General features: G+C 44.0%; 1 protein-coding gene across 3 annotated transcripts in view; it reads left to right on the forward strand.

The window, feature by feature from the left end:
* LOC112235448 (receptor-type tyrosine-protein phosphatase U) overlaps nt 1–26,124 on the forward strand; it is a 323,340-nt gene extending 297,216 nt beyond the window's left edge. For all 3 annotated transcript variants that reach the window (XM_042304415.1, XM_042304418.1, XM_042304417.1), the window contains 5 exons: nt 875–1,189; nt 2,102–2,227; nt 3,511–3,668; nt 21,069–21,204; nt 25,117–26,124. In XM_042304415.1, the coding sequence (XP_042160349.1) occupies nt 875–1,189; nt 2,102–2,227; nt 3,511–3,668; nt 21,069–21,204; nt 25,117–25,185 (804 nt within the window). In that variant the 3' untranslated portion in view covers nt 25,186–26,124. The remainder of the gene's footprint in view (nt 1–874; nt 1,190–2,101; nt 2,228–3,510; nt 3,669–21,068; nt 21,205–25,116) is intronic.
* The last annotated feature ends 256 nt before the right edge of the window (nt 26,125–26,380 follow it).

Genomic DNA, 26,380 nt, shown 5'->3' on the forward strand with positions numbered 1-26,380 from the left:
GCAGCCTTGCGAGGGTTAACACGTTTAAATGTCTTACTCACTTCGGCTGCAGTGAAGGAGAGACCGCATGTTTCCGTTGCAGGCCGTGTCAGTGGCACTGTATTGTCCTCAAAGCGGGCAAAAAAGTTATTTAGTCTGCCTGGGAGCAAGACATCCTGGTCCGTGACTGGGCTGGGTTTCTTCCTGTAGTCCGTGATTGACTGTAGACCCTGCCACATACCTCTTGTGTCTGAGCCGGATCCATGCAATGTATACAACCTCTAATACAACCTCTACCTATATTTTGCTCATGCCGTATCTATCACAAAGCCCAGTTAAAGCCAATACCAGCCAGTATCACTAAGATCAACATTTCCCAGACCTATTATTGATGTGGTGCATTAATGATCCAAATATTCTGTTTATATTGTCTTATGTAATTAGGGTGGAATACTTGTTAATGTTCATCAAAAGGAATAGGTGCAAATTATTCTGGTTCATAACATTTGTGTTCATTATGCAAGAGGCTGGCCTAATTATTCCAATTTGTTATTGAACTCTGTGACTATTTCAGAGTGATGTTAAACTATTTTAAAGATGCTTCTAACTGAAACTGTCAATCAATGTACCAGTATTGACAGAGAATTACGATTGGCCAATCTGTCATTACATGCTGTTTCTCCACCCCCACTTCCTCCCCTTTTCTCTGTCCGCCTCCATCAATTCCCTCCTTTCCCTCTTTTTTCTTCATCACCTATTTTTATTTCTGATACTTCATCTCACCTCACCAATCTCATAAATTCTCCCTTCATTAAATCTTTATATCCCTCCAACTTTTCTTCCTCCCTCCTCCCCTCCATCTTCCCTCCCTTTCCACCTCCCCTGCGTCCTCCAGACGTTGAACTCGGTCACCCCTCACCTGGATGCGGAGGAGTGCAGCATCGCCCTGCTCCCCAGGAACCGGGAGAAGAACCGCAGCATGGACGTGCTGCCGCCCGACCGCGTTCTGGCATTCCTGGTCACCACTGAGGGCGAGAGCAACAACTACATCAACGCGGCACTCACTGACAGCTTCCACCAGCCCGCCGCTTTCATCGTCACCCCTCACCCGCTCCCCGGCACCACCGCCGACTTCTGGAGGTTGGTGTTCGACTACGGCTGCACCTCGGTGGTCATGCTCAACCAGCTCAACCAGTCCAACTCTGCCTGGGTGAGCTATACATATCAATATTTATGTATATTAAGATATACTGTATGCATGTAATATATATGTATGTATATATATGTATATGTTAATGAATGTAGTTTATTAGGAAGGGGCAGTGTTCTGTTGATGAATCCGCATTTCACTTTTCACAGTGAAAAATGCTGCAGATCTGAGTCTGAATCTAGTTCTGATTCTACTGGCAGTGTCTGGGATGCTGTATCTTAGCTCAACTCTTGCTCCTGTGTCTGTAGTGCTAACAGCAGAAGACTTAGCTAGTCAGAGCCATGCCGCTCTGCCATCATTTAGTCTCTGTATAAGTGTGTGTGCTTTTGGATTTGTTCTTTCACACTTTATTGTGTGTGCCTCTTTGATCTCTCACTACATTGGTATTGTGGAGTCAGTAACACTCCTCACTTCATTTCAGTCTCTAGAGATTCAGCTATATCAACTTTAATTCCTACCCCCAAGCTACAACTCAAGGTTTCTCTTTGTAGGTATCTCACAGTGTCTGCCTGACTGTCATTTAATACCGGCCCACTTCTCTGTTGCTCTCTCTTGCTCTGTCTCTCTCACACATATACACATTCTCTCTTCCTCTCGCTCTCTCCCTCCACCTCTCTCTTTCGCTCTCTCTGCGCTCACTTTGTTTCATAATTATGTGAGAGCCCTTCCTTTCAGAAAGGTCTGCTAGTTTTTGTTGCAGTACCAGTTCCAATCACATGCCGTTGGAATACATTTGGAGTCGTCACAGGGTGAATTCATTAGACTCTGATATTTCCCTTTTGGAATCTTGACATTGATCTATAGGTCCCAAAGATGCCAAATTAACTATTTTCTCCTCCTCCTCCTTTTTTCGCTCTATCCTACCTCCCTGTCTCTTTCTGTCTCTCTCTTTCCCCTCCTCTCTCTCTCTAGCCCTGTGTCCAGTACTGGCCAGAGCCTGGTCTGCAGCAGTATGGGTCAATGGAGGTTGAGTTCCTGTCCATGTCAGCTGACGACGACGTCATCACTCGTCTGTTCTGTGTAAAAAATGTGACAAGGGTGAGCACACACACAAACACACACAATAGATGCGTTCAACCCTATTAAACAACCGTCTCCCTTTTTCAATTTCCTGCTTGTTATTACGTTGATGGGCATCTTCCTTTTCTTCCTGCTGGGATACTAAGGGGAACTTTGACCGTAATGCATGTCACATCCACAATGTGGGATATTCTAATAGGCTCAAATGCACATTTTCTCTCCCTTTTTATTTGTTCATAAAGCGTGTCACAAATTTACCTGACGTAGAGAATCAGGCAGAACTCATGAATTAGGCTTCATGTCAATCCCAACTGAAGATGACAGCTCTGTTGTCAAAGTACAGGGAGTACTGGTGTTGTCAAAGTCCCCCTTAGTATGCCGGCAGGAAGAAAAGGAAAGATGCCTGTCAATGTTCCCTCCCTACCTCTGTGAAGAATAAAAGAGACTTTGTTTGGTGTGCGTGTGCATGTTTGTGCTTGTGCATATGCCTACGTGCCTTTGTGTGTGTGTCTTAATTATCTCTTTCTGTCTGTCTCTTTCTGTCAGAACGGTAGAAACAGCTGCGTTTGTGTACATTACTGTACTGTGTGTGGGTGTGTAAATGAATAGGTGTGTTGCATCACTGTCAACCAGACTGACACCTCCATGCAAGGCCTGTCCCTGCTGGCAGGTTGTGAGAGGAAGTGCCCATAACCACCCTCATAGAGTGGCATCCTCCTTTCCCCAATCTACCCCTCCTGTCATCCCTCCTCACCTACACTACCTCTCTCCACCTCTCTCCTCCACACTGCACTGTCAAACAGCACCTCACACAACCTGGAAGAATGCAACCCACAGATAGCATAGTGTCGGGAAATGGTGTGTTTGTCTGTGTGAAACGAGGGTGTGTGCAATTGTTTGTGTGTGAGAAAGAGAAATAGGTCCATAGAAAATCCCACTCCAACCATGATTGAAACTTCTCCTTGCATCCTATTTGTTTGTGTTAGTCCCATCTGCATGATTTACAGTGCATCCCTAGCTCCTTACTTGTAGGGCTGGAGGCTGTTACAGCTGTCACGTGTGCCCCTGCAGCATCAGAGTGATATTAATGCAGGTGCTGGTTTGGGCTATAGCTCTGAGCACACATGGACATCTCTCTTTCACACCTCAGGTCCCAGTTTCGCCAGCAGAGCTATAAATCTCTCACACACTTATGGACACACATGAACGCGCACACGCAGGCAGGATCTCATGCACACACACATGCATACACACACACACATTTAGGTCTCATGAGCTTCATGTTTTCTTTCTGTCCTTAGCCCCAGGAGGGCCAGCTGGTGGTGTGTCAGTTCCAGTTCCTGCGCTGGTCAGCCTACCGTGACGTGCCCGACTCCAAGAAGGCCTTCCTCAGCCTACTGGCTCACGTGCACAAGTGGCAGAGGGAGTGTGGAGATGGCCGCACTGTTGTCCACTGCCTGTGAGTATTCCTGACAATCTGATACACACACAAGTGCTCACATGCACGAACGCAATCACTGACACACAAGCACACACACACACAGGTGCTCTCGTGTATGCTTCAGTGCTCGCTTCGAGCCAAGCAACACTGAAGCATACACGAGAGCACCAGCTGTTCTGGATGACTGTGTGATAACGCTCTTGGTAGCCGTTGTGAGCAAGACCTTTAAACAGGTCAACATTCTCAAAGCCGCTGGGCCAGATAGATTACAAGGACGTGTACTCAAAGCATGAGTGAACCAACTGGTAAGTGTCTTCACTGACATTTTCAACCTCTCCCTGACTGAGTCTGTAATACCTACGTGTTTCAAGCAGACCACCATAGTCTATGTGCCCAAAGAAGCGAAGGTAACCTGCTTAAATGATTACCGCCCGTAGCACTCAGTGTTTTGAAAGGCTGGTCATGGCTCACATCAACAGCGTCCTCCAGGATACCCTAGACCCACTCCAACTTGCATACCGCCCCAACAGATCCAAAGATGATGCAATCTCTATTGCACTCCACAATGCCCTTTCCCACCTGGACAAAATGAGAATGCTGTTCATTGACTACAGCTCAGCCTTCAACACCATAGCGCCCACAAAGCTCATCACTAAGCTAAGGAAACTGGGACTAAACACCTCCGTCTGCAACTGGATCCTGGACATCCTGACGGGCTGCCCCCAGGTGGTAAGGGTAGGCAACAACACGTCTGCCACGCTGATCCTCAACACTGGGGCCCCTCAGGGGTGTGTTCTTTGGCCCCTCCTGTACTCCCTGTTCACCCATGACTGCATGGCCAAACACGACTCCAACACTATCATTAAGTTTGCTGACGACACTGTTGTGTCGTCAGCAAACTTAATGATAGTGTTGGAGTCGCCTGATCACCGACAACGATGAGATGGCCTATATGGAGGAGGTCAGAGAACTGGCAGTGTGGTGCCAGGACAACAATCTCTCTCAATGTGAGCAAGACAAAGGAGCTGATCGTGGACTACAGGAAAAGGTAGGTCGAACAGGCCCCCATTAACATCAACGGGACTGTAGTGGAGTGGGTTGAGAGTTCCAAGTTCCTTGGTGTCCACATCACCAACGAACTATCATGGTCCAAATACACCAAGACAGTTGTGAAGAGGGCACAACAAAACCTTTTCCCCCTCAGGAGACTGAAAAGATTTGGCATGGGTCCCTAGATCCTCAAAAGGTTCTACAGCTGCACCATTGAGTGCATCCTAACTGGTTGCATCACCGCCTGGTATGGCAACTGCTCGGCATCTGAACATAAGGCGCTACAGAGGGTAGTGCGTACGGCCCAGTATATCACTGACAAGCAATTTCGCTACACTCGCATTAACATCTGCTAACCATGTGTATGTGACAAATAAAATTTGATTTGATTTGATCACTGGGGTCAAGCTTCCAGACATCCAGGACCTATATAATAGGCGGTGTCAGAGGAAAAACCATAAAATTGTCAGAGACTCCAGTCACCCAAGTCATAGACTGTTTTCTCTGCTACCGTAAGGCAAGCAGTTCCGGAGCATCTAGTCTAGGACCAAAAGGCTCCTTAACAGCTTTACCCCCAAGCCATAAGACTGCTGGACAATTATTCAAATGGCAACTGGCCTATTACATTGGCCACCCCCCTCCATTTGTTTTGTACACTGCTGCTACTCGCTGTTTATTATCTATGCATAGACACTTCACCCCTACCTACATGTACAAATTACCTGAACTAACCTGTACCCCCGCACACTGACTCGGTACCGGTACCCCCTGTATTTAGCCTCGTTTTTGTTATGTTATTGTGTTACTTTTTATTTTAATACATTTTTTTGCTTTAGTTTATTTTGGTAAATATTTTCTTAGCTCTTCTTGAACTGCACTGTTGGTTAAGTGCTTGTAAGTAAGAATTTCACAGTAATGTATACACTTGTAGTAATCGGAGCATTTGACAAATAAAGTTTGATTTGACACACAGGGACAGACATACACAAACATCCACACATAAACAGCAGTACTCCCAGCTTAGTTCATCCCAGACTGGAGGTCAGCCTTGCCTTTACCTAATCAAACACCAGCAGTCAACATAGTTAGCACCCAATCACAGACAATGAAGTAGGCGTTACCTCTGATAAACACCAGTTCATAAGGCTCAAAGCCAATCAGGTACCAGCCATCAGGAATGCCCTGATGAACAACCCCCAGGACATACATCAATCAGTGTAAGAGGTGGTTTGAGCTGTAAGCATGGCGCCACATGGCTTATTGGCTGCATTGCACTGTACTCTCCTCCTCTCATAAGAACTCAGCTAAGGACCTGACTGAATATAGAGCTATGGAGCCTTATGCACATTGCTGAACGACAACACGTGCACCTCCGCCACCACAGTCCAAAAACACATCACTCAGTGCTGTCACATAGCATTACCCACGACAACCAGGAAAGAGATTATGGCGATGAAATCACTTATGGCTTAATACAGAATGTGCCGGCTCTCACAACAGTAAATTCCAGGCTGCCAAACTGCTGACACCGATTGATTACCTTAACATTGCCCGTATTGGCTGCCGCAGCGACTTGGTGTCAGTCTTCCCAGGGTGCATTTCAGGAATGAGGATGTGGCCTCGCCTCCGTTGTTTATTAATGTTCCTATAGCTTATGATGATAACCCAGACCATCGAGCACCACAAAATGCCACACACAACATGCTTACTGGACCCTGTCCTCACATTTCAAGGCCGCGTTGAGACAATGACTTATCAGGGACCCAAACCCTGCTCAGATAATCCCTACCATTTTGTTGCTGAGCTGTTGTGGTGCTGCTGCAAATGTACATTTTCCCAGAGGTGTTGGCATTCATAATGTAAGTAACCTAATTTATTTTCCTCGAAATGCCTCTGTCAAAACAACAGATATTCTCAGCAGTAAGCATGTGCCTATGAACCTGAGTTATACTGTTAGCACTGAGATCTTTTGCACTAGTAAGAAACCCACTGTTAGCACTTCACCCTGGGAAGACTGAAGCTCACTGTTAGCACTTCATCAGCTCAAATGTAAATATCACTGTCATGGCTACCTCTGATAAGCCTCCCATGAAAGCAATAAAAACAATCAAGAATCCCAGAAAAGCACTACAAATAGACTACATTAAACATATAGCCTAAGAAACAAGGTTCATGAATTCGATAACTTGCTAGCAACAGAAAGCATTCATATACTGGCTATCTCTGAAACTCACTTAGGATATACATTTAATGATACAATTGTAGCAATATATGATTATAACATCTACAGGAGAGACAGGAATGCCAACGGAGGAGGTATTGCTGTTTATATTCAAAGTCATATTCCTGTAAAGCTTAGAGAGATTCTCATGTCAAATGATAAAGTAATATGGCTAAAGGTTCACCTGCCTCACCTAAAGCCTATTCTTGTGGGAAGTTGTTATAGACCACCAAGTGCTAACACTCAGTATCTGGATAATATGTGTGAAATGCTTGATAATGTATAGGATATCAACAGAGAGGTATATTTTCTGGGTGACCTGAATATTGACTGGCTTTCATCAAACTCAAGAAAAAGCTTCAAACTGTAACCTGTGTCTGTAAACTGGTTCAGGTTATCAGTCAGCCTACCAGGGTATTTGCAAACAGAACAGGAACTAAATCATCCACTTGTATTGACCACATATTTACTAATTTACTGCTCTTAAACCGTATTCAAACCCATCTGGTGTAGGGATCATAATATAATAGGAAAAACAAGGTTCCAAAGACTGGACCCAAAATAGTGTACAGTATAAATGATCATACAATAGGTTTTGCAATGATTCCTATTTTGAAGATGTGACAAATATGTGTTGGTCCGATGTGTGTAATGAGGAACATCCTGACACTGCACTTGAAGCATTTATGAAATTTCTTCTACTGGTTACTGACAGGCATGCACCTATAAAGAAACTGACTGTTAAAAATTCCAAATCCCCATGGTAAATGATTAATTGAAAAACTGTATGGCTCAGAGGAATGAGGCTAAGGGAATGGCAAATAAGTCTGGCAACACAGCAGATTGGAAAACATACAGTAAATGAGAACACACATAGCTAAACTTAACAAAAAGAAGAAGAAACTATACTATGGAACAAAGATAAATGATATGAAGAAGGATAGTAAAAAGCTCTGGAGTACCTTAAATGAAATTATAGGCTTCTAAATTAAGCTAACTCTAAGCTAACTCAGATCCGTCCTTCATTGAGGTGAATGGTACTATTCATAATAGTACCAACCAGGTTGGCACCTGGAAGGACTCTGACGTTGTTCACACTGCTCGTTCACACAGCTCGTTCAGTGGGTAAGTGAATGCTCCTACCACTGTCTCTTCCAAGCATCTTTGACCAGTGTTTTGGCTTAATGCACCGCATACTGCTTGTATCCACAGCACTAATCTGCGAGTTGGTAATCTCCCGCTCATTTAGTAAAGTGCTGCCAGGATCCATACAAGGAGCAAGTTGTCCGATTTCTCTCTGTTTATCGTACTGGTGCATGTGTGTTGCTTGTATGTGTTTGCCATTTCACTGGTGGCGCTTGTTTTTGGGGTGTGGGTTGTGTTTGCGAACTCATTTTAGCTCACAACAAGCTTGTAGCATGGCTAATACTAGAAATACTCTGCGAAGCTCAATGTGGAAGAGGAATACGTCTCAGGCGCTACACTCCATGAACTAATTGATCAACGAAAATAGTTCTATAAAGATCTAATAGATCTGCTGGAAAATAACGCTGAGTCCTTCCTGCAACTCTTTATGGATTCTACCAACAAAAGGGTTGATGATCTGTTTAAGGATGTAATGGAATATAAACACTGTTTTGAATTTACACTGTCAGAGGTGGAGGAGCTATTTTCCAAACAACACTTGACAAGCATTCTTCCAAAGGAGACTCTTGGTTACCAACCGGTCTAAAAAAAATTATAATTAAAAGTTTCTCACAAATCCTTCTCCCCTGAATTCTGCAAATTACAAAAAGTATAAGAACACATTTGTGACTTGTTTCAGGAAGGCGTATGTTGCAGGTCACTACTTCACAGGAGAGCCATTTGAACGTAAACATTTTATTTTTATCAAAATGTTTTTTGACAGAGATGCCTTCTGGAACGTGAACTTTCATGTGCCTTAATAAGAAACTTGTATGCCATCTGTAAATATGAATAAAATTGTTAAATTGCAAGCCTAGTTTATTTATCCACATATAGATACTTTTGTACCTGTTTTCTCCAGCATCTTCACAAGGTCCTTTGCTGTTGTTCTGGGATTGATTTGCACTTTACGCATGAAAGTGCGTTCATCTCTAGGAGACAGAATGCGTCTTCTTCCTGAGGCGGTATGACGACTGTGTGGTCCCATGGTGTTTATACTTGCGTACTATTGTTTGTACAGATTAACGTGGTACCTTCAGGTGTTTGGAAATTGCTCACAAGGATGAACCAGACTTGTGGAGGTCTACAATTTTTTTTCTGAGGTCTTGGCTGATTTCTTTTGATTTTCCCATGATGTCAAGCAAAGAGGCACTGAGTTCTAAGGTAGGCCTTGAAATACATCCACAGGTACACCTCCAATTGACTCAAATTATGTCAAATAGCCTATCAGAAGCTTCTAAAGCCTTGACATAATTTTCTGGAATTTTCCAAGCTGTTTAACTTCTTGGCGCACCCATCCCGTTAGCGGGATCATTTTCGTCAACATCCGCTGAAGTGCAGAGCGCCAAATTCAAATTAAATTACTAAAAATATTACGTTTTCATGAAATCACAAGTGCAATATAGCAAAACACAGCTTAGCTTGTGACACGCCACCAGATTTCCAAAAAGCTTTTCTGCGAAAGCAAACCAAGCGTTTATGTAAGGACATCTCTCTCAGCAGACAAATCATTACAAACAGCTAGCAGCAAAGTAGATTGGTCACGAAAGTCAGAAAAGCAATAAAATGAATCACTTACCTTTGATGATCTTCAGATGTTTGCACTCACGACACTCCCAGTTACACAATAAATGTTCCTTTTGTTCCATGAAGATTATTTTTATATCCAAAATACCTCCATTTGGTTGGCGCGTTATGTTCAGTAATCCACAAGCTCGAGCGGTCACGACGGGACAGACGAAAATTCCAAATAGTATCCATAAAGTTCATAGAAAAATTGTCAAACGTTTTTTATAATCATTCCTCAGGTTGTTTTTACAATAAATAATCGATAATATCCACTGACGTGATGTGATCGTTCTCGCTCATTTTTCAGAATAAAAGGCTGAAACTATGTCTAAAGACTGTTCACACCATGTGGAAGCCACGGGGAAAGGAATCTGGTTGATATCCCTTTAAATGGAGGGAAGGCATGCAATGGTACAGGGAGCTTACAAAATAGAAGGCACTTCCACTTTGGATTTTCCTCAGGTTTTCACCTGCAACATCAGTTCTGTTATACTCACAGACAATATTTTGACAGTTTTGGAAACTTTAGTGTTTTCTATCCTAATCTGACTATATTCTAGTTTCTGGGCCTGAGAAATAGGCAGTTTCATTTGGGTACGTTTTTCATCCAAACATCAAAATACTGCCCCCTACACTCAGGGAATACCTACAAGTTTTAATGACTTCAACAACAGTATGTAAACTTCTGACTTCAACTGTAGGTATTCCTCTAGTCTAGATGGGATAGGGCAGTGTGCAGTGCAATGGTGATTGCATCGTCTGTTGGTCTATTGGGGCGGCAAGCAAATTGAAGCTGGTCTAGGGTGTCAGGTAAGGTAGAGGTGATTTGATCCTTGACGAGTCGCTCAAAGCACTTCATGATGACAGAAGTGAGTGCTACGGGCCGATAGTCATTTAGTTCAATTACCTTTGCTTTCTTGGGTACAGGATCAATGGTGGACATCTTGAAGCATGTGGGGACAGCAGACTTGGACAGGGAGAGATTGAATATACAGTCGGGCAAAAAAGTATTTAGTCAGCCACCAATTGTGCAAGTTCTCCCACTTAAAAAGATGAGAGGCCTGTAATTTTCTACATAGGTACACTTCAACTATGACAGACAAAATGAGAAGAAAAAAATCCAGAAAATCACATTGTAGGATTTTTTATGAATTTATTTGCAAATTATGGTGGAAAATAAGTATTTGGTCAATAACAAAAGTTTATCTCAATACTTTGTTATATACCCTTTGTTGGCAATGACAGAGGTCAAACGTTTTCTGTAAGTCTTCACAAGGTTTTCACACACTGTTGCTGGTATTTTGGCCCATTCCTCCATGCAGATCTCCTCTAGAGATGTGATGTTTTGGGGCTGTTTCTGGGCAACACGGACTTTCAACTCCCTCCAAAGATTTTCTATGGGGTTTAGATCTGGAGACTGGCTAGGCCACTCTAGGACCTTGAAATGCTTCTTACAAAGCCACTCCTTCGTTGCCCGGGCGGTGTGTTTGGGATCATCGTCATGCAGACCCAGCCACGTTTCATCTTCAATGCCCTTGCTGATGGAAGGAGGTTTTCACTCAAAATCTCACGATACATGGCCCCATTCATTCTTTCCTTTACACGGATCAGTCGTCCTGGTTCCCTTTGCTGAAAAACAGCCCAAAGCATGATGTTTCCACCCCCATGCTTCACAGTAGGTATGGTGTTCTTTGGATGCAACTCAGCATTCTTTGTCCTCCAAACACGACGAGTTGAGTTTTTACCAAAAAGTTATATTTTGGTTTCATCTGACCATATGACATTCTCCCAATCTTCTTCTGGATCATCCAAATGCTCTCTAGCAAACTTCAGATGGGCCTGGACATGTACTGGCTTAAGCAGGGGGACACGTCTGGCACTGCAGGATTTGAGTCCCTGGCGGCGTAGTGTGTTACTGATGGTAGGCTTTGTTACTTTGGTCCCAGCTCTCTGCAGGTCATTCACTAGGTCCTCCCGTGTGGTTCTGGGATTTTTGCTCACCGTTCTTGTGATTATTTTGGCCCCACGGGGTGAGATCTTGCGTGGAGCCCCAGATCGAGGGAGATTATCAGTGGTCTTGTATGTCTTCCATTTCCTAATAATTGCTCCCACAGTTGATTTCTTCAAACCAAGCTGCTTACCTATTGCAGATTCAGTCTTCCCAACCTGGTGCAGGTCTACAATTTTGTTTCTGGTGTCCTTTGACAGCTCTTTGGTCTTGGCCATAGTGGAGTTTGGAGTGTGACTGTTTGAGGTTGTGGACAGGTGTCTTTTATACTGATAACAAGTTCAAACAGGTGTCATTAATACAGGTAACGAGTGGAGGACAGAGGAACCTCTTAAAGAAGAAGTTACAGGTCTGTGAGAGCCAGAAATCTTACTTGTTTGTAGGTGACCAAATACTTATTTTCCAATTTTTTTTCTAATTTTGTCTGTCATAGTTGAAGTGTACCTATGATGAAATTTACAGGCCTCTCTCATCTTTTTAAGTGGGAGAACTTGCACAATTGGTGGCTGACTAAATACTTTTTTGCTCCACTGTATCTGTAAACACTCCAGCCAGCTGGTCTGCGGATGCTCTGAGGATGCAGCTAGGGTTACATTCAAGGTTTAACATGCTTAAATGTCACTCACGTCGGCCACAGAGAAAGAGAGCTCACAGTCCTTGGTAGCGGGCCGCGTCGGTGGCACTGTGTTATCCTCAAAGCGGGCAAAGAAGGTGTTTAGCTTGTCCAGAAGCAAGACGTTGGTGTCCGCAACATGGCTGGTTTTCCCTTTGTAGTACGTGATTGTCTGTAGACCCTTCCACATAGTCTCGTATCTTAGCCGTTGAATTGCGACTCCACTGTCTCTATACTGACGTTTTGTCTGTTTGATTGCCTTACGGAGTGAATAACTACACTTTGTTAAATGGTTAAATGCAATGTTTTGCGCTTGAGTTTTGCACGAATGCTTTCATCTTTCCACAGTTTCTGGGTTTGGATAGGTTTTAATAGTCACAGTGGGTACAACATCTCCTATACACTTCCTGATAAACTCAGTCACCGTATCAGTATATGCGTCTATATTATTCTCTGAGGGTACCTGGAACATGTTTCAGTCCACGTGATCAGAACAAAGTGTGGATTCTGATTGGTCAGACCAGCATTGTCCTTAGAACGGGTACTTCCTGTTTGAGTTTCTGCCTATAGGAAGGGAGGAGCAAAATGGAGCCGTGATCAGATTTGCCGTAAGGAGAACGGGGGAGGGCCTTGTCGGCATTCCAGAAGTTGGAGTAGCAGTGGTCGAGTTTTGTAGCAGCCGAGTACTACAGTCAATGTGATAATTGAATTTCGGCATTCTTTTCCTCAAATTTGCTTTGTTAAACTCCCCAGCAACTATACATGCGACCTCAGGATATGTGGTTTCCAGTTTGTATAAAGTCCAGGGACATTCTTTGAGGGCAGTTGTGGTATCGGCTTGAGGGGGGATATACACGAATTCTCTTCGGAGGTAATATGGTCGGCATTTTATTGACATATTCTAGGTCGGGTGAACAAAATGTCTTGAGTTCCTGTATGTTATCACAATCACACCATGAGTCGTTAATCATGAAACATACACCACCACCCCTTCTTCTTCCTGGAGAGATATTTGTTCCTGTCTGCACAATGAACTGAGAACCCAACTGACTCAGACAGTATATCCCGAGAGAGCCATCAACTTTATTATCCAAAGTTTTCTAAGAGCACGGCAGCCCTCTCTGATAGGCGCAAGTAGGTGTACCGAAATATTCAAAGTCCATTTTCTCAAAAGTGAGGTTACAAGTTTATCAACTTTCAAAGTAGAATTACACTACAGAGTACACTACAGTTGTTCCTCCATTTTCTAGCTCTGAGTCTAAACTTTTATCCAATGTAAAAAAAAATGTTTTGCTACATAAGACCGAATCGAGGCGGTCGGTCACATTTACTCACCTACTTCGGATATCCCCCAAAATATATTTTACTACCAAATTCCATAATTCCTTAAATAATATAAAGTAAACTTGGGAAATCAATCAACTGTTGAAAAAGAAAAAGGTATATTCAACTATCCCATCTCAATTTATTGTTGGAAGTAAGACCTATAGTGATCCTGATGTTTAATAACTTTTTGAAATAGAGAAATAGAGAAAACTGATGGAAATCCCTTGGATTACATTAAGGGACATTTCCCTTCTCTGCTTCAGTTTGATCCTCCTGATGTGATGGAGGTTGCCATACCCTGACCATAGTTTACTTTGTATATTTCTATGTTTTGGTTGGTCAGGGTGTGAGCTGAGTGGGCATTCTATGTTTCATGTCTAGTTTGTCTATTTCTATGTCTGGCCTGATATGGTTCTCAATCAGAGGCAGGTGTTAGTCATTGTCTCTGATTGGGAACCATATTTAGGTAGCCTGGGTTTCACTGTGTGTTGGTGGGTGATTGTTCCTGTCTCTGTGTTTTCACCAGATAGGGCTGTTTCGGTTTTCGTTACGTTTCCACGTTTGTTGTTTTTTGTAGTTTTTGTATTGATTCGTGTTTTACGTTTGTTGATTAAACATGGATCGCAATCTACACGCCGCATTTTGGTCCGACTCTCCTTCACCAAAAGAGAACCGTTACAGAATCACCCACCGCAACGGGACCAAGCGGCGTGTCAACAGGCAGGAGCCACAGGAGAAGCAACAAAGGCAGCAACAGCGGCGCCATGAGGATTGGACATGGGACGATATATTGGATGGCAAGGGTTGCTATACATGGGAGGAGATCCTGGCTGGAAGGGATCGCCTTCCATGGGAACAGGTGGAGGCAGCGAGGAGAGCAGAGGCAGCCGGAGAGAGGAGCCGGCGATATGAGGGAACACGGTTGGCAAGGAAGCCCGAGAGTCAGCCCCAAAGATTTCTTGGGGGGGGCTCACAGGGAGTAGGGCTACGCCAGGTAGGAGACCTGCGCAAACTCCCTGTGCTTACCGGGGGGCTAGAGAGACCGGGCAGGCACCGTGTTATGCAGTGTTGCGCATGGTGTCCCCAGTGCGGGTGCATAGCCCGGTGCGGTATATTCCAGCTCCGCGTATCGGCCGGGCTAGATTGAGCGTCGAGCCAAATGCCATGAAGCCGGCTCTACGCATCTGGTCCCCAGTGCGTCTCCTTGGGCCGGCTTACATGGCACCAGCCTTGCGCTCGGTGTCTCCGGTTCGCCTGCATAGCCCAGTGCGGGCTATTCCACCTCGCCGCACTGGCAGGGCGACCGAGAGCATTCAACCAGGTAAGGTTGGGCAGGCTCGGTGCTCAAGAGCTACAGTGCGCCTGCACGGTCCAGTCTATCCAGTACCACCTCCACACCCCAGCCCTCCGGTAGCAGCACCCCGCACCAGGCTTCCTGTGCGTGTTCTTGGTCCAGTACCACCAGTGCCAGCACCACGCATCAGGCCTACAGTGCGCCTCGCCTCTCCAGCGCTGTCAGAGCCTTCCTCCTCTCCTGCGCTGCTGGAGTCTGCCTGTTCAGCGCAGCCAGAGCTGCCAGCCTGCATGGAGCAGCCAGAGCTGTCGGTCTGCATGGAGCAGCCAGAGCTGTCAGTCTACATGGAGCAGCCAGAGCTGTCAGTCTGCATGAAGCAGCCAGAGATGTCAGTCTGCATGAAGCAGCCAGAGATGTCAGTCTGCATGGAGCAGCCAGAGATGTCAGTCTGCATGGAGCAGCCAGAGATGTCAGTCTGCATGGAGCAGCCAAAGCTGTCAGTCTGCATGAAGCAGCCAGAGCTGTCAGTCTGCATTGAGCAGCCAGAGCTGCCAGTCTGCAAGGAGCTGCCAGTCTGCAAGGAGCTGCCAGTCTGCAAGGAGCTGTCAGTCTGCAAGGAGCTGTCAGTCTGCAAGGAGCTGTCAGTCTGCAAGGAGCTGCCAGTCTGCAAGGAGCTGCCAGTCTGCAAGGAGCTGTCAGTCTGCAAGGAGCTGCCAGTCTGCACGGAGCCGCCAGAGCTGTCAGTCTGTAAGAAGCCGCCAGAGCTGTCAGCCTACATGGAGCAGCCAGAGCCGCCAGTCAGTGTGGAGCAGCCAGAGCCGCCAGTCAGCATGGAGCAGCCAGATCTTTCAGTCTGCCAGGTTCCGCTAGTCAGCCAGACTCTTCCAGATCCGCCAGTCAACCAGACTCTTCCAGATCCGCCAGTCAGCCAGACTCTTCCAGATCTGCCAGTCAGCCAGACTCTTCCAGATCCGTCAGTCAACCAGACTCTTCCAGTGCCGCCAGTCTGCCCAGCGCCGCCAGTGCCGTCAGTCTGCCCAGTGCCGCCAGTGCTGCCAGTCTGCCCAGTGCCGCCAGTCTGTCCAGCGCCGCAAGTGCCGCCAGTCTGCCAGGATCAGTTAGATCCGCCAGCCAGCCAGGATCCGCCAGTCTGCCAGGGTCCACCAGTCTGCCAGGGTCCACCAGTCTGCCAGGATCCGCCAGTGTGCCAGGTTCCGCCAGTCAGCCAGGATCTGCCAGAACTGCCAGTCAGCCAGGATCCGCCAGTCAGCCAGACTCTTCCAGATCTGCCAGTCAGCCAGACTCTTCCAGATCTGCCAGTCAACCAGACTCTTCCAGATCTGCCAGTCAACCAGACTCTTCCAGATCTGCCAGTCAACCAGACTCTTCCAGATCTGCCAGTCAACCAGACTCTTCCAGATCTGCCAGTCAACCAGACTCTTCCAGATCTGCCAGTCAACCAGACTCTTCCAGATCTGCCAGTCAGCCAGACTCTTCCAGATCTGCCAGTCAGCCAGACTCGTCCAGATCTGCCAGTCAGATCTGCCAGTCAGCCAGACTCTTCCAGATCGGCCAGACTCTTCCAGATTCGCCAGTCAGCCGGGATCTGCCAGAACTGCCAGTCGGCCAGGATCTGCCAGTCAGCCAGGATCTGCCGGATCTGCCAGTCAGCCAGGATCTGCCGAAACCGCCAGCCAGCCAGGATCTGGTAGATCCATCAACCTGCCTGAGCTTCCTCTCACTCCTGAGCTTCCTCTCACTCCTGAGCTTCCTCTCACTCCCGAGCTTCCTCTCACTCCCGAGCTTCCCCTCAGTCCCGAGCTGCCTTAGTCCCGAGCTGCCCCTCTGTCCTGAGCTGCCCCTCTGTCCCATGTTATTAAGTAGGGTTGCCGTGGCTAGGAGGTCACGGAAGCGGACAAGGTGGAGGAAGACTACGGTGAAGTGGGGGCCACGTCCAGCACCAGAGCCGCCACCGCGGACAGATGCCCACCCAGACCCTCCCCTATAGGTTCAGGTTTTGCGGCCGGAGTCCGCACCTTGGGGTGGGGGGGGGGTGTACTGTCATACCCTGACCATAGTTTACTTTGTATATTTCTATGTTCTGGTTGGTCAGGGTGTGAGCTGAGTGGGCATTCTATGTTTCATGTCTAGTTTGTCTATTTCTATGTCTGGCCTAATATGGTTCTCAATCAGAGGCAGGTGTTAGTCATTGTCTCTGATTGGGAACCATATTTTGGTAGCCTGGGTTTCACTGTGTGTTTGTGGGTGATTGTTCCTGTCTCTGTGTTTTCACCAGATAGGGCTGTTTCGGTTTTCGTTACGTTTCCACGTTTGTTGTTTTTTTGTAGTTTTTGTATTGATTCGTGTTTTACGTTTGTTGATTAAACATGGATCGCAATCTACACGCCGCATTTTGGTCCGACTCTCCTTCACCAAAAGAGAACCGTTACAGGAGGTAATTGGTAACTTAAAGATATCAGCAGCAGGTCATGATGAGATTAGTGTCTGTTTGTTGAAAAATTGCCAGCATTAATATGGAGTTGGTCCCCCCTTTTGCTGCTATAACAACCTCCACTCTTCTGGTAAGGCTTTCCACAAGATGTTGGAACATTGTTCTGGGGACTTGATTCCATTCAGCCACAGCATTAGTGAGGTTGGGCACTGATGTTTGGCGATTAGGCCTGGCTCGCAGTCGGCGTTCCAATTCATCCCAAAGGTGTTCAATGGGGTTGAGGTCAGGGCTCTGTGCAGGCCAGTCAAGTTCTTCCACACCGATCTAAAAAAAAATGTCTGTATGGACCTCTCTTTGTGCACGGTGGCACTGTCATGCTGAAACAGGAAAGGGCCTTCTCCAAACTGTCTGACGTTGCTTCCAGAGACAGATTGGAACTCGGTAGTGAGTGTTGCAACCAAGGACAGACGATTTTTACACGGCCCCGTTCTGAGAGCTTGTGTGGGCTACCATTTTGCTTCTGAGCCATTGCTACTCCTAGAAGTTTCCACTTCACAATAACACTACACAGTTGACTGGGGCAGCTCTAGCAGGGCAGAAATTTGACAAACTGACTTCTTGGGAAGGTGGCATCATATGATAGTGAAACGTTGAAAGTCACTGAGCTCTTCAGCAAGCCCATTCTACAGCAAATCTTTGTCTATGGATTTTGTTCACCTGTCAGCAACGGCTGGGCCTAAAATAGCCAAATCCACTCATTTGAAGGGGTGTCCACATACTTTTATATATAGTGCAAATATAATTGGATATATAGTTATGTTTATGCAATCGGCTCTGCATCTACCAGGGCGAAGATATCCTGTGGCGTGCCACAGGGTTCGATAATTGGAATTTTGTTATTCCTAATCTATATCAATGTCCTTGTTGCTGTGTCTTCCGTGTTCCCATTTTCTTTGCTGATGATACTAATTTGATTTTATCACAATCATTTTTATTCACTAATTAACAAAGCCAACTCATGGCCAAATCTTCTGAGCAAATTATCTTTCAATGTAAAAAAAAAAATCCTACTTTATTGTATTCACTAGTAAGAATAAGAAATATTATACAGAAAAAAGATCCACCATCTCAATTGGTGGGAATAAAATGGAACAAGTCATTTCCAGAGTTTTAATTGATGAAAAGGTATCATGGAAAGACCATATTCCATTCTTTTGCAGCAAAGTGATGAACGATTAGTGGTTTGGTTCATCAGGCTTGCTTCCTAACTCTATACAATATTTTAATTTAACCATATCTCATTTACTGTACTGCCTGGGCCAGTACTGTACATATGTCTCCTACCTACACAAAGTACTCATCATACAAAAAGACTAACCACCTCTAATTAACTAGCTCCATCTGCACTCCATCTGAGACTCAATATATATTGCCAATTATGCACTTTAATCTACAAATACTCATACCTCCCACAATGTACCTAAACCCTTCAATGGATTCGTCCAGGTTCATTCTGAAATTCACCCTCCCCAATGCCGCACCTCACATAGTCAATTCTCTATCAGATACAGAGGTAACATACTCTGGAATTCTTATCTTCACATTGCTGAAACATCATCATCCCTCAATAACTTCAAGCGGAGACTGGGGGTCAGCCTGATGAACCAAACTACTCAGTAATCCCCCCTCCAAATAGCCTAACTCTCACATGCACACATACGTATTTTGGAACTTACAATATGTATTGTATATAGTTTTTTTGTAGTGTGGTTTTCATATAAGCCCATATAATCCACACCTGCACCCTGTTAAAAAATATATTATATGTGTTGGTTTTTTTCATTGGTGCAAAAAAATAAAAAGTAACAAAACCCTTTGATATTGCCAGCCACTTTTTAATACCTTTTTTGTTGACTAGATTAGCTAACTTTGGCATGACATTCAAACAACAAATGCTGAGTTCACAGTCATACATAATGGACCAAATAATGAAACACAAGCACTGTAGCTTTGAATTCCGCAAAGTGAGCAGAAAAAAATCATTGCTATCTATAAATAAGGATAAACCACCTGGAACCGACAACCTGGATGGTAAATTACAGAGGTTGGTAGCGGAATACATTGCGACTTCTATTTGCCACATCTTCAATCTAAGCCTAGAAGACAGTGTGCCCTCAGGCCTGGATGGAGGCAAAGGTCATTACGCTGCCCAAAAATAGAAAAGCACCCTTTAATGGTTCAAACAGCAGACCAATCAGCTTGTTAACGGTACTTAGCGAGCTTTTGGAAGAAATCGTGTTCGACCGAATACAATGTTATTTTACAGATGTTTTCTTACAGACTATGCTTATAGGGGAGGACACTCAAACATGCCTCCTAACTACACTGACACAAATGACTGATTATTGACTGAAAGAAAATTATAATAATGTGATTGTGGGAGGTGTTTTGTTAGACTTCCGTGCAGGCTTTGATATCATTGTTCATAACATATTGTTGAAAGAACGTAGGTGTTATGGATTAACATCCTCTGATTTATCATGGATGGACAGTTACCTGTCCAATAGAACACAGAGGGTTTTCTTTAATGGAAGCCTCTCTAATGCAAATTCGTTTGAGTGGGGTGTACGACAGGGCAGTTGACTTGGACCATTGTTGTTTTCTATGTTTTACTGATGACCTTCCACTGACCTTGAATAAAGCTTGTGTGTCCGTGTATGTTGTCGACTCAACAGTATCAACAGTGCCTTAGGAAAGTATTCAGACCCATTGACTTTTCCACATTTTGTTACGTTGTAGCCTTATTCTAAAATGTATTAAATCGTTTTTTTCCCTCATTAATCTACACACAATACTCCATAATGACAAAGCAAAAACAGGTTTTTAGAAATTGTTCCTAGTTTAATAAACCTGGTCAACTGAAATATCACATTTACATAACTATTCAGACAGATTACTCAGTACTTTGTTGAAGCACATTTGGCAGCGATTACAGCATCGAGTCTTCTTGGGTATGACGCTACAAGTTTGGCCTACCTGTATTTGGGGAGTTTCTCCCATTCTTCACTGCAGATCCTCTCAAGTTCTGCCAGGTTGGTTGGGGAGTGCTGTTGCACAGCTATTTTCAGGTCTCTCCAGAGATGTTCGATCGGGTTCAAGTCCAGGCTCTGGCTGGGCCACTCAAGGGCATTCAGAGACTTATCTCGAAGCCATTCCTACGTTGTCTTGGCTGTGTGCTTAGGGTCATTGTCCCGTTGGAAGGTGAACCTTCGCCTCACTCTGAGATCCTGAGCATTCTGGAGCACGTTTTCATTGGATTCTCAGACCATGACAAACAAGGAGGAAACCATCACTACGGTGAAGCATGGTCGTGGCAGCATCATGCTGTGGCAATGTTTTTTAGCTGCAGGGACTGGGAGACTAGTCATGATGAATGCACTAGCTGTAGGCCACTGGATGGGAGCATCTGCTGAATGGATAAATTGCAATGTAAATGTATTTCTGCTATGTATATTTATGTATATTATGCATTTTTATCTGTTGTGTTGTTTCCTGTTTGGACCCCAGGAAGAGTAGCCGCTGCCTCGGCAGCAGCTAATTGGGGATCCTAATAAATACTAAATACTAAAATCCTAGCATCTTAACACTGAAGGTTGTGTTTCAACTCCTCCTTCTCTAACAACTCCTCCCTGTCTTATAGGAACGGCGGTGGGCGCAGTGGGACATTCTGTGCCAGCACCATCCTGCTGGAGATGATACAGTACCAGAACATGGTGGACATCTTCTACTCCATCAAGACACTCCGCAACTCCAAACCCAACATGGTGGAGTCACTGGTAGGTGGAGTGGAGCTGCCCGGCTGCAATTTAGCTTTGGAGTATTTTTGCGAGGAATTCCGTCCCAGGTTAAGCGAACATAATTCCCCTTTTATACGCTTTTCTCTCTATGTGTATTCTGACCTTGCATTTAGCATGAAAATAGCATGCCATTCACCCACTATTTGTTTGAGGTGGAGCTCGTATAAGCTCGAGGTGTAGCTCGAATGGAAGAGGTGTGTCTACAGATACGCTGTATTATGACCTTGACTTAATTCCCTAATATTTCCACCACATTTACACGCGAGGAAACCATGATTGAGGAAACCATGAATAAGGTCTAGCGAACCAACCAGTTCCAAGTGGAAAAATAATCTATTAAATGTTTTCCCCATGGAAATAACACCATTCTCCATGCAGTGTAATTTACAATTTGATAAGATCTATTGATAAGAATTAGGTTAATAAGTAATCTGTTTGGATAAGGTGATTGTAAATATAAATTACACTTATTTTAGATATATTTTACTTAATGGTCGCCGGAGACAAATGTGAAACCAGTCATATGGCAGCAAGAGTAAAGTTTATGAAATGCAGTATTTAAATTGTACGTATGGCCTTTTAACTTGCACTCTTGAATGTCATAATGATTGGTTACCCGGACTTTCTCTGTCTCCTATTTCTATCATGTTAAATATCATTATCGACTGCCAGTAGGCTTTCAGTTGATATAATCTTATTATTCAGTTTAATTACATTGTTTTGTTTACTTTCATTTACTTCCTCTGTAAACGCTTCATGGCCATTCAGTTGTTGCTGAGGATCATTACTAACAGTTGATAATATAAAATAAGACAATGTAGGCTAATTTAATCATTATGAATTAGAGCACATGGCGCTATACTTGACCTTGTCATCACACAGTTCCATGGTTAATGTAGGCACTAGACAACGATATTCTTCCTATTTTAATTATATCTACAATAATCTTCCAACATTACCATGGGTTGAAGAACTGAATGTGGCAATTTTCAGAATGAATCAAACCACTGTTTTCTTTCTTTCCTGCGTAAAGACTCTCCAAACCTGGTTTTATGATTCATAAATATTTTCCGAAACCGAAATATTCTACAAGATCAGAGTATTTTTTTATCTACCAGTTGATACTGAAATGGAGATGAATATGCATGTATTTATAAGGCATTCTTTCATTGATCCGTTATATTCTGAACCCGTTCTTTCAATGTTTAAAAAATATATATATATATATATATTTCACCTTTATTTAACCAGGTAGGCTAGTTGAGAACAAGTTCTCATTTACAACTGCGACCTGGCCAAGATAAAGCAAAGCAGTTCAACAACACAGAGATACACATTGAATAAACAAACATACAGTCATGGCCAAAAGTTTTGAGAATGACACAAATATTAATTTCCACAAAGTTTGCTGCTAAAGTCACTTTAGATATTTTTGTCAGATGTTACTATGGAACACTGAAGTATAATTACAAGCATTTCATAAGTGTCAAAGGCTTTTATTGACAATTACATGAAGTTGATGCAAAGAGTCAATATTTGCAGTGTTGATCCTTCTTTTTCAAGACCTCTGCAATCCGCCCTGGCATGCTGACAATTAACTTCTGGGCCACTGATGTTAGCCCATTCTTGCATAATCAATGCTTGGAGTTTGTCAGAATTTGTGGGTTTTTTGTTTGTTCACCCGCCTCTTGAGGATTGACCACAAGTTCTCAATGGAATTAAGGTTGGGGAGTTTCCTGGCCATGGACCCAAAATGTCAATGTTTTGTTCCCTGGGCCACTTAGTTATCACTTTTGCCTCATGGCAAGTTGCTCCAACATGCTGGAAAAAGCATTGTTCGTCACCAAACTGTTCCTGGATGGTTGGGAGACGTTGCTTTCGGGGGATGTGTTGGTACCATTCTTTATTCATGGCTGTGTTCTTAGGCAAAATTCTTAGGCTGAGAAGCAACCCCACACATGAATGGCCTCAGGATGCTTTACTGTTGGCATGACACAGGACTGATGGTAGCGCTCACCTTGTCTTCTCTGCCTTTTTCCGGATGCCCCAAACAATCGGAAAGTGGATTCATCAGAGAAAATGACTTTACCCCAGTCCTCAGCAACAGTTCAATCCCTGTACCTTTTGCAGAATATCAGTCTGTCCCTGATGTTTTTTCTGGAGAGAAGTGGCTTCTTTGCTGCCCTGCTTGACACCTGGCCATTCTCAAAGTCTTCGCCTCACTGTGTGTGCAGATGCACTCACACCTGCCTGCTGCCATTCCTGAGCAAGCTCTGTACTGGTGGTGCCCCAATCCCGCAGCTGAATCAACTTTAGGAGACGATCCTGGCACTTGCTGGACTTTCTTGGGTGCCCTGAAGCCTTCTTCACAACAATTGAACCACTCTCCTTGAAGTTCTTGATGATCCGATAAATGGTTGATTTAGGTGCAATCTTACTGGCAGCAATATCCTTGCCTGTGAAGCCCTTTTTGTGCAAAGCAATGATGACAGCACGTGTTTCCCAGCAGGTAACTATGGTTGACAGAGGAAGAACAATGATTCCAAGCACCACCCTCCTTTTGAAGCTTACAGTCTGTTATTCGAACTCAGTCAGCATGACAGAGTGATCTCCAGCCTTGTCCTCGTCAACACTCACACCTGTGTTAACGAAAGAATCACTGACCTGATGTCAGCTGGCCTTTTGTGGCAGGGCTGAAATGCAGTGGAAATGTTTTTGGGGGATTCAGTTCATTTGCATGGCAAAGAGGGACTTTTCAATGAATCTAATCACTCTTCATAACATTCTGGAGTATATGCAAATTGCCATCATACAAACTGAGGCAGTAGACTTTGTGAAAATGTATATTTGTGTCATTCTCAAAACTTTTGGCCACGACTGTAGTCAATAATACAAGTAGAAAAAGTCTATATGCAAGGTTTTGCAAATGAGGTAAGATAAGGCAATAAAATAGGCCATAGTGGTGAGGTAAATTCCATATTTCTCTCAATTTGTTTACATTCCTGTTAGTGAACATTTCTCCTTTGCCAAGATAATCCATCCACCTCACAGGTGTGGCATATCAAGAATCTGATTAAACAGCATGATCATTACACAGATGCATCTTGTGCTAGGGATAATAAAGGGCCACTGAAAATGTGGTGTTTAGTCACACAACACAATGACACAGATATCTCAAGTTTTGAGGGAGCATGCTGAAAGATAATTTAATGTTAATTTCTGTACCATTAGTCGCATCCAATGTCGTTTTAGAAAATTGTCAGTACGTCTAACCGGCCTTACCATCGCAGACCATGTGTAACCTGGCTCCCAAGTGGGTGGGCCTATGCCCATCCATGGCCGCGCCCCTGCCCAGTCATGTGAAATCCATAGATTAGGGTCTGATTTCCTTATATGAGCTGTAACTCAGGAAAACCATTAAAAATTGTTGCATGTTGCGTTTACATATATATATATTTGTAAAGTATTAAAGGAGCACCCTATTTAACGGGATGACTTAAGATACAATAAATGTACTAAAAACCCTATTGAATGAAATTTTGATGAGAAAATCTGTTGGCTCAGCAAGTGGGAGGGTTTTCAGCAATAGAATTACATTTATTCAGAATGCTTAAGGTAGCCACACCTGCAGAGCGCGTTAGTTGACCGAAAAAGTAATGTCTGAATACCAAATACTGAGAGGTGTGTGGGAAAGGCATGAGTAGGAAAGGCCTAAATTCCGAATCGGGACTAAGATGAAATTGAATTTCAATTCAAGACTTAAAAAGATATATTTTATTGAAGCTTTTTCAATTTTTCAGTTCCTGAGTTTAAATGGATTTGACCCTAACCCTACATATCACTACCATTGTTGATCTATGTAACTAATGCATGTATGTGTGTATTCTGCAGGACCAATACCGATTCTGCTACGACCTTATCCTGGAGTACTTGGACTGCATAGAAGATAGCATGAGATAGCAATGTTCCGTAGCTGGTGCGTCTTGTGGGCTGTGACTGCTGACTGGGTTACACACCCTGTGACCCCCTCAACATTTACTTTATTGTTTGGATTAATCTGCCTAAGGTGTTGTGAAGGACAACAATAGACAAAAAAGGGGGAAGTGCTCCTCACTTTTAACCCTTTAATGTACAGCTGTGGTTTCCTCCATTTTATTGTTGACGTTGGTTGTTTTCCTGTATGATACTTTCAGCTTCGTTTTTGTGCGTTCTTGGTATTTGCCTCTGGACTGGAGCTCTTTTGTGCTAAATGTTTCTGTGGCGTCAATGATGGAGAAACATGAGAGAGTACCTGTGGAGAGGTTACCCTGCCTTTCATCATTTTTCTTCAAACATGGATGGCCCGGGCAGTTTTTTGTCTTGTTGATGAGAGTCCGGCGCTAAAAACAGAATTTGCCTCTACATGGAAGTGTTCCGGTCTCTCCAAGAGACACAGCAAATGCAGTCTACTGTGGTGAATACAAGATATCTCTACCACAAACTGCCTCACCGTCCACTAACACTGGGGGAGATATAGTACAACTCAATGGAATGATTTCAATGGGCTACATGAAAAACAGTGCTTTGCGTAATACATTTTCCAATTTGGCAGTGCTATGATAAATAGATGAGAGTCATCGAGACAGGAGGAAGAAGTACAATTTTATGTGTTTGCCACTTTTTGTGATGGGCCAACCTGGTATGTCATAAGACTGATCCAATGCCAATCAAACGGGATGCCTAACCTGTCACTTAATTTAATTGTGTCAATCCCACAGACTGACTTGAATCCTGTCTTCACTTTGTTCTACTCCTTCATGTTGATGCATGTACAGTGCATTCGGAAGGTATTCAGACCCCTTGACTTTTTCCACATTTTATTCTGTTACACCCTTATTCTAAAATTACCCCTTATTTATACTTTTTCCCCTCATCAATCTACACACAATACCCCAAAATGACAAAGCAAAAACAGTTTTCTTGAATTTCTTGCAAATGTATAAAAACACCGGAAATAGCTTATTTACATAAGTATTCAGACCCTTTGCTATGAGACTCAAAATTGAGTTCAGGTGCATCCTGTTTCCATTGATCATCCTTGGGATGTTTCTACAACTTCATTGGAGTCCACCTGTGGTAAATTCAATTGATTGAACATGATTTCGAAAGGCACACA

Source organism: Oncorhynchus tshawytscha, linkage group LG23, assembly GCF_018296145.1.
Source record: "Oncorhynchus tshawytscha isolate Ot180627B linkage group LG23, Otsh_v2.0, whole genome shotgun sequence".
Taxonomy (NCBI): domain Eukaryota; kingdom Metazoa; phylum Chordata; class Actinopteri; order Salmoniformes; family Salmonidae; genus Oncorhynchus; species Oncorhynchus tshawytscha.